We start from the raw sequence: 8,945 nt of genomic DNA, 5'->3' as shown, positions 1-8,945 counted from the left end.
ATGAAAAAAAATGACCAGCTTTAATCTTTATTTTAAAAAAGGAAATCTTCCAAAACAAAAACATGAACAGGAGAGCCACGGTAAAATATCATTAAAAATTTTTTAAAGAAAATGATCAAAAGGTAAAATAAATGACTCAATAAGCGACTGACCTGATGGTTAGTTCAAAGATCTGAGCCAGCCGGTCGTGCAGCATGTTCGCCTGGAGAAATCCAACGTTTAATATGAGCAGGAGTTTATTTGTGCTTTTGATTGAGACGCTAACATTTGATTCCACTTTAATTTATTTACCTTGGACTCGCAGTGGGCTGCGATCTCCTCAAACGGTGCTTTCTGGAACTTCTCCATCACCTGACGCCTCTTCTCCCGCTCCTGCTCCTCCAAACCGGTGGTATCTGAAAACAAACCAAAACCAAAAAAAGTTACATTTTGCTTTAATCACAGTGACTTTTAACCTTTGACCTGCAGTGATCCTAATCCTGTGACTGATTGTGTGCGAGCTGTTGTGAATCTTAATCCTCCACAGTGGGAGCTGTTTGTTCTTCTCTCCCATTATCAAATCTCAGATCGTGCTCAGGAGACGCGTCATCGGAGACTCGAGGAATCCTGAACGAAACATGATGGTAGAAGGTTCAGGAAGAAGGTTCTTTTAAAACCTTATTTTGATTTAAGTGTTTTTAGCAGATTTGATTCTATAGAAGCATTTTTATGCCAATTAAAGTTAAATAAAAGTTATTCAAAATAATTGAACATAAGAGGCCGGGGGCCTTTTTGAAGATGGCTGCCCAGCAGTCACAGTAACCCGGAGTCCAGGTCAAAGTCAAGAGAGGATAGAAGTCCGAGCTCTCTCACCGATGGCCTTCTTCAGCGTCTCGAACGTGATCTCCTCGGCCAGGTGGGACTGCAGACACACGAAAACAGAAATGTGATGTAAGCATTTACCACCACAGACGTTCCTTTAAAGAAGATTCCTCAGACCTTTTCTGGGAGGCTGTTGGACATGATGTCCACTTGAAGGGAAATGGTGTCCACGAAGCTCTGCCTCCGGGTCAGGCGGTCTTTATCTGCAGGGACAGATTCAGACCACAGTTAACCACGACTAACCAACACACCACATACTGGCTACATTTCAGATCTCTCTTTAGTAAACGTGGTTTCCACCGAGCAGAATTTCAGAATAATTAAATGTCCTTACATAAGCTGTTGGATTATTACTGAAACTGTTACTGTGACGGCTCCACTCCCACACACCAAACTCCATTTCCCAAAAAGCTTTATTCTCCACTTTAATAGAACGAGGACGAATCCGCCTCATCCTGCAGGGAGATAAACTCCTCAGATACTTCGGCCCCGGGTGCTTGTGCAGTCATCCACACCAAAGAGGAAAAAGTAAGAACCACAGAAGTGCAGCGACCGCCTGAACTCGAGTAACATAACGGTCTGAGGCAGCGGCTCAGCTGAGGCGTGAAAACAGACAGAACACACTTCTTTATAATTGCACTCTGTGTGAGTCACGACGTCCTTTGTTGTGAACTTCGGAGAGGTCTGACTCAGCAGCCGGCCTGCAGGCTGCAGGAAATGATCTGAACTCTTTGTTCACGCGGTTTTCTAATACACAGGACTGCCCCAGAACGAGCGGACATGACCGCAAACCATCAAAAACAAAACTATGGACTTGGTCAGCTGGTCTCTCAATGCTATTAATCAAATTTTCTCGATGATGAGATTGGGAAAAGGAGAACCGCCTTGTCCGACCAGAACTTATCCAGCTGGCTACATTACAGACTTCTGGGAACACTGAAGGATAATGTGCCTGACAGGTTTGTCCACTGAAGATGTGGAAGACACTTACATATTTGGCTTATTGGTAACAGGATACTTTCTGATTGGACTTGGAGGGTACCTGACTTATCGGGAAATTCGGAATGTCTGGGCAGCCGTTCGGGCCCTGACAAGACTGCCTGGTCAATATGAAAGTATGTGCAGAGCATTACACACTCAGACAGTTCGGTCATGTTTGTGGACGAAATGGTTTAAATCTTGGAGAAGTTTCTGTTCTGCCAGGTGAGGAAGAACCAAGAAAATTCGGCAGATTGGAATTCGCCATTGAGAGGTTTCAGTAAGACTTAAGGCAGTCAGTAAATTATCACTGACAGTCTGTACCTAAACAGTTGTATAATCTGGAATTTGGTTCTCCCGCCTGGCCTTGGATAGCTTGGAATCTCATTTTCTGCTGGAGGTTATGTAAACAGATGCTCTTCTCCGGCTCCATCCCGTCTCTTGTGATCTGTGTGAACTGGTACTCCTCGACCGTTTGCTGATGAACATTTCACCTTATCAGGACTGTTTAGTTGAGGGAGAGCTGGGTCAGCTCCACAGTAACCCTGAACCCACTCGCCTCCACCGCCTCCCTTCCTCCAACCCCCCTCCCCACCCTAGCGCTTTCCCATGCAGTGTGACCATACTACGCTATGCGAGGTTTTTCTAACCCCATATTGTGCCCCATTACAGGGCAAAATATGAGATTTTTTTCTCCTCACCTACCCCATTGTGTTCGCTTTGTTTCCATCTTTTTTTAAACAGCAGCAAGGCCGCAGAACTCTTATCTCCCATGTTTGCTTGATTGTTTGTCTTTGGATGGGTGTTCTGGAACGCCATTCCGTTACACGTTTGACGTGTAATGACAATAAATTGATTCTGATCCTTTGCACCTGAACACAGTCCAGATTTTTACCATCTACACAAACACAATCCATCCTTTTATTTCCTCTTCACTCGATTAAGGCAGAAATCCCTTCAGACACTCCGTGCTGTACAACATGCAGCAGTATGACCTCATAAAGCCCTCATGCATTGATTTTAAGATCCCACTCATCACATTTAAAGTCTCCATGGCTGCAGATTACAGTTCTTACTGAACTGCAGCCAGACCAGCCTGAGGAATTAAAGGGATGCCATGAGTGATGCTCGAGGATCCAGGCTCGCAGAACTTCCCTTAAAAATGTCTTTTTTTTCTATCAACCTGCCAAACGTGCAGCGTTTCTCCCTCGCTGTTCTCCAATCATGGCTCCTTGGAGTCATCCAGGAAGCATCCTAGTCAGATGCCTGAACCCCTTCATCTGGTTCCTTTCAATGTGGAGGAGCAGCAGCTCTATTCTGAGTCCCCCCCAAACGACTGGCATCGATCTCTGAGAGAAAGCCTGGCTCGTTTCCACCGCTTCACTCCATGCTGCAAATTGCTCGACCGCAAGCTGGAAGTCGCCGGCTGATAAAGCCGACAGCACCACATCGTCCAGGAAAAACAGAAGAGACCCCGAGGCCGCCCAACCCGACCGCAAACCCTGTGCTGCGGTGGTAAAGGGCGGCCCTGGTGGAGTCTGACACCCACCGGGAACAGGCCTGAACCGCCTCGTTCTTGTTACGAATTTATTTTTTCTGCCCTTTATGAAAAACTTAGTTCCATCTGACTTTGTGCTGAACCCACCCCACCACTGTTTGAACTTGTTGCTGTTCTCCAACTGCTTAAAGATCAGATGATCAAGTTCTTCGGGCTCTTAATAATGCAGTATGTGACTGGCATAAAAGAAAAGATGATATTCTGTTTAAAGTTATAAAACTGAAGCTCCACACAACTAAAGACTCTTCAGCACTACAGATGAACTGCTCCACTCAGGAAGCACGTGCACTTACCGTAACAAGTCCACGAGTGATGCAGGCAAAACAGTTTCACACAGTTATCAAATCATTTGTTTAGAAAATCTACAATTACACACAACATCTGCGGAAATCACAGAAACGGGTCGGTTCATCTACAGGTTAAAGGTCAGGGGGAGCTTCTTCTGCACAACATGAAAAAACACTGTTTAATTTATTTGTTTCTTCTACAGGTTCTGCTGTGGAACGTTTATGAGGACGAACTACTCAGGGCTCTGCGACTAAAGCAGCAGCAGAACGAGAGCAGCAAGAGTCTGATGACTTTATCTCCCACAGGTCAAAACCCCCACGGCTAACACCAGCTGACTCAGGCTCTTCAGTTATTACGATCCTAAACACAAACTATCACCAACCAGGCAGAATTAACCCCCCGGCTCCTTCTTACCATATGTAAAAATATATTTATTATTATTATTATTATTCCTCTGAAGTGGAATTAGAAAAAAATCATGAGGAAAAACTTCTGAATCTGAGATTCAGTCAAAAACAGAATGACACAAAACTCAAATTCTTTGAGATTAAATTAAAAAATTGGAAAAAAATATGAAAAAAAATATGAAACTCTGACATTAAAGTAAAAAAAAGAAAACCTCACACTCTCAAAAGCAAAAATAATTAAATAAATTAATCTCCTAAACAAAAATTAGAATCTCTGACTAAAGAAAATCTCTGAAATTCTCATTTTCCTCTGAAATTAAAACCATTAATTTACACGAGGAAACAGAAAAACTTTTTAATTTAAAGTGAACTTCACAGCTTCATTTTAATAATAACTAATAATAATAATAATAATAATAATACATTTGATTTGTGGGCACCTTTCAGGGCACTCAAGGTCAGATCGGGTCAACTCATCAGCTCACAGACGCCCGCCGGGTTACGGCTGCACGGGCATCACTCAGCACTCGTTTCTTTGTTTCCTCCTTTCCAGGCTCTGCTCCTCGGACATCGTTAAAGGAAGGAGAGTCTGTGGGAGCTGCTTCCTGGTTCTCCTGGAGGACTGGAGCCCTTCAGGCTTTTATGCTGATGTTCTTATTACTTGTTTATGTTGCAGCGCCCGTACGTTTGTTCTCCTTGGTGTATCTGTCAGACTGACTACATAAATTGTGACTTAATGAAATTGTTACTGTGTGGATCTCCCGTCTTTGTGTCCTGAACAAACAGGAGATATAAACCTGAGCGACTTCTTGCCCAGAGCAGCAACGATCAAACTTACTGCTGCTAACGTAGCAACGTTGTTGCTCGATGTAGCCACTTTACAAACCCCTGTGGTGGGAACAGTAAAGCTCTGTGGACAGTGTCAAACTGCTCCTCTCCACAGGAACAGCCCCCGCTCTCTTTCTGCTGCATCCACAGGGTGAATGAGCAGCAGTGTCGGAGGAAAAGCAACAGAAAGTCATGAGAGACCTTTGAGTCGTAAATTCTACAAAAAGATGTCGTGTTTTTCTGTGCAAACTGCGGATCCCTCCCCGACCCCTCCGTGTTTGTGTGAATAAAGATGGCAGCTAACAGGAAACATTCTCTGTGAGTCACTTTTCACGTAGCGGCTCAATCACACCGGAGTAAAACCTCATGGTAGAAGAAGATTGCTGGTTGCCCGGTGATTGCACTGAATTTTTTCTGCTTGCAACCAACTGCAAGCAGCTTTGGTGACCAACTGAGGCGAACGTGCAGCACCCTCAGCCTCAGGGTGACCGCTTTCAATTGCAAGATGATTGCACTCGCTTTGCAACAGGGGACTGAAGTCAGCTGGTTGTATTGTATTCCTGTATAAATGCTGCTGAGCACATGCGTCAGTTTGCTGTTGAATTGCCGTCCTGCAGCAAAGACGTCACCGTTACTGCCGGTGACGTCTTTGGTGAGATTTGGCGATCTAAACCCGGCTACAACATAAAGGCAGGAAACTACACATCCCTACAGGACTGCACAGGGTTGCCTTGGTTACCTCTGGATGTCTGCTTGCACCTGTGGATGATTTTTCCTACTGTGTACAGAACTGAAGTTACAGGACAGCATGCAGAGGAAAGACAACAAACGCACAGGGTGATCTCCTCCTGCTCATTGGATCCAAACATGATCACAGTAAATGCATGTGAAGAATGAATCATGACCGAGCCTGTTTTTGGATGTGGGCGGACTTCAACACTGCTGTCAAATGACATTTTGCTTCTGAACAAAGTTCTGCTTGTGAGCTCCTGCAGAGGTTCATGTTGTTCTGAGCTGAAATAAACCTTTAAATTACCGAGGCCGCGACAGCCTCCGGTCTAATAAAGCTGATCGCACACAGAGTTCGTTCAACTTTATTTTCTGTTCACTGAAAACTCCTTAAGCTCTTAATCCGACGAAGCTTCAAACAGTTCTGAGGGCTCGGTGAGGACGAAAAGCAGGGGAATACAAACTGGAGCTCACAGTGTACCAGCAGACACGGGCACCTTAAATCCTTTAATCTGACTTTTTATAACCTTTTCAACTCTCGACTTTCCTTGTAAATTGCTTCTGTGTATGTATTATATTGTATTTCCTCTAAGAGATAACAGCATAATGTGACCACCATCTAACTCAGTGTATTTTTACAGCTCAAAAGAAAACATTTTAGAGGCCCTGAGAATCAGTTCAGGCATCTCTGGTGCTCTTGGAAAGCATGAAAGTGGGACAAAAGGCAGATTTTAAAAGATTAAACAAGAGGCGTGAATCAACCAATGAGGCAAAGCAAGAAATACGAGCATGATCTGCCCTCCTGTAATTGGCTGGATTCTCATACCTGTGACCTGAGGAACGTAGGGGATGGACAGCCGCTCCGCGTTGTATCCCGGTCCGGCCAAACACTCGGCCATGTCGGCCGTCTGGAAGTACAGCTGGCTGTCGTCTTTGTCCAGAGATTCAGGAAGCCTGGAAGAACAGACAGAAACCAGCCTGAGGTTTGTAGTCGGCCTCAATGCTGTGACTGCAAAGACGTGATGCTGCTGCTCTAATAATATTTCTTATGAGTTATTGATCTCAGGAGCTCAAATATCACCCTAACCCTGAAAGGTTTTCTTCACTTCTGAGTTCTTTTCTTGCAAATTTCCAGATTTATTCAGAAGATTTTAACCTTCACTGGCTCTAATACCCTGTCTTATTTATTACTTTTTTAATTATAAAATAATGAGGGTTGACAGCCATTTTCTACACTCAACATATGAGATCATTTCTCACCAAATAATTTTAGGAGCTAAAGCTTTAATCTGCAAAGCAGTGAATACTTACGGACACTTGTCTCTGAAGATGTGCTCTGGGAGGAGGTAAGGAGCATCCATGTTCCTCAGTTCAATAACCTGGACAGAGAAACAGCAAATTATATGATGCCAAACGATTTTTAAATAGAAAAAAAACAACAACCACTAGACAGCGGCGCACCATGAGCACAGTGAATTAAGCTATTTTTGATATTTACTGCGACAGATGGCACTAAAAGCAGAAAGTGGGGCTGAGAGCCAGCAGCTGTAATGTTACAGAGAAGTCACCTTGCTGACGTGCTGACAGAAAGGCGGGTTGGCGATCATCTGGCTCAGGAAGTTCAGGTACGCCGCTACCAACGCCATGATGCCGCAGCGAATAAACATGGGCAGGTTCTCCTCATTGATCAGAGCCATTTCCTGCACAAACAGCCATAAAAACCGTGTTAGTGAGGACGACACCTGAGCAGCAGCTCAGATTCGGTCTTCAGACAGGTTGCAGTGGTCTCTAACCAACTCAGGATTGTTCTTCTAGGTTTGGACTCTTACAGGCTGCAGGGACACATCTCTGCTGTTTCAATATTTTCACACACTGTCAGTAAAAAGGTTGTTGTCAAGGTAACAACCCTGAGGTGACACAGCCAGCAGGGCAGACTGAACACAGCGCACACGTCTGTGGTGTGGTTACAATCACAATGTGGCATCAACACTCCTGTGAAGACTGCAGGTCTGCTGGAAACTGTGGGGTACCGAGGGTTACGTTGTTTTGGGTTCTGAAGTGGGACGTGGCTGTAACCTACTGATCAGAAGGTCAGTGGTTCAATTCCTGGCTGCTCCAGGCTGCATGCCAAAGTATCCTTGGGCAAGATACTTAACCCCAAGATGCTCTCCGATGCACGTGTTGAAGTGTGAATGTTAGATAATAAAAGCACTCAGCTTAGTTAATCATGAGAGTGCTTGTATGAATGGGTGTGAATGGGGTAAATGTAAACATGTTGTATAAGTAGAAAAGTAGAAAAACAGAGTAGAAAAGCACTATGTAAGAGCTAGCCCATTTACCATTTACATGCAAAAGAGAACTTAATCTGCAAACTGCCAGTAAGTCATATTTAATCAAATCTACCAAAAATTATTTTAACTAATAATAACTGGCTTCACTCAAGCCAAGTCACGGGTCTCAGCTTGTCTCCTGAAAAAGGTCGAGGACCTGTGAAGATGTGTGGTTGTAAACAGGAAGTGATGAGCAGATCTGACTCTGAAGCCGTGTACTCATTGGCTCATCATCCTGGGTGGCCACTAAGAATGCAGGTTTACATTACTTTTGAACTGTGCGACAGATAGTACAGCGACTGTCTTTTATGCCATCAATGACCCTAAGATGCACCTTGCTAACCAAGCTAACTAGCAATAGCTGAAAACCACCCATGCTCCACCCTCTCATCCAGATATGGCTCCATAAAAACCATGATGGTGACAGCAGATATGGCTTCAAAATGGGAGTCCAAGAAAGGTTAAAAATTAAACTCTGAGCTGGAAGAAAATTTGTAGACTAACGCAGCTTCAAGTTACAAAAAGGCCAAAATTATTAAAAACATCAAAATGTTAACAAAAAAAAAAAAAAAAGAAAGATTCTTAAAGAATTGTGGAATGCACCACCCAAGCTGAGAGACCAGATGGTGACTGCCTGGCAACTGGTTGGTGAGGGGTTGCTGGAGGTTGCTGCCAGTCACTGCTAAAGCCCCAGTCGCACAGGCCTGAAGACTGGTCAGTGATTAACCATAAGTGATTAACCATAACCACCAGCTGCTAGGAAAAAAACAAGCATGAGCATTGCCCAACTGGTTGGCGAGTGGTTGCAGGAGGTTGCTGGCAGTCCTAAGTGTAAAATTGGTCACAAAGGGACATACGGTGCTGCACCTTAAACCTTGTGATTGGTTTGGTTACTAGCAGATTACAGTGGTTGAGAGTACTTTACATGGAAGATGCTGACTTGTGTGCAAACAGCTGCTAACTGCT

The 8,945-nt window shown here is 44.2% G+C and overlaps 1 protein-coding gene across 2 annotated transcripts in view; it reads right to left on the bottom strand.

Annotated features, from left to right (window-relative positions):
• The window catches only part of efr3a (EFR3 homolog A (S. cerevisiae)), a 115,046-nt gene that overhangs the window by 8,173 nt on the left and 97,928 nt on the right, over positions 1 to 8,945 (bottom strand). For both annotated transcript variants that reach the window (XM_030751900.1, XM_030751901.1), the window contains 7 exons: positions 7,218 to 7,349; positions 6,961 to 7,028; positions 6,476 to 6,603; positions 979 to 1,064; positions 853 to 901; positions 292 to 395; positions 153 to 202 (listed from right to left, as the gene is read on the bottom strand). In XM_030751900.1, coding sequence (XP_030607760.1) covers positions 153 to 202; positions 292 to 395; positions 853 to 901; positions 979 to 1,064; positions 6,476 to 6,603; positions 6,961 to 7,028; positions 7,218 to 7,349 — 617 coding nt within the window. The remainder of the gene's footprint in view (positions 1 to 152; positions 203 to 291; positions 396 to 852; positions 902 to 978; positions 1,065 to 6,475; positions 6,604 to 6,960; positions 7,029 to 7,217; positions 7,350 to 8,945) is intronic.

This window comes from Archocentrus centrarchus, chromosome 17 (genome assembly GCF_007364275.1).
Source record: "Archocentrus centrarchus isolate MPI-CPG fArcCen1 chromosome 17, fArcCen1, whole genome shotgun sequence".
NCBI classification, from domain to species: Eukaryota; Metazoa; Chordata; class Actinopteri; order Cichliformes; family Cichlidae; genus Archocentrus; species Archocentrus centrarchus.
This window is presented reverse-complemented; position numbering and strand designations above follow the sequence as displayed.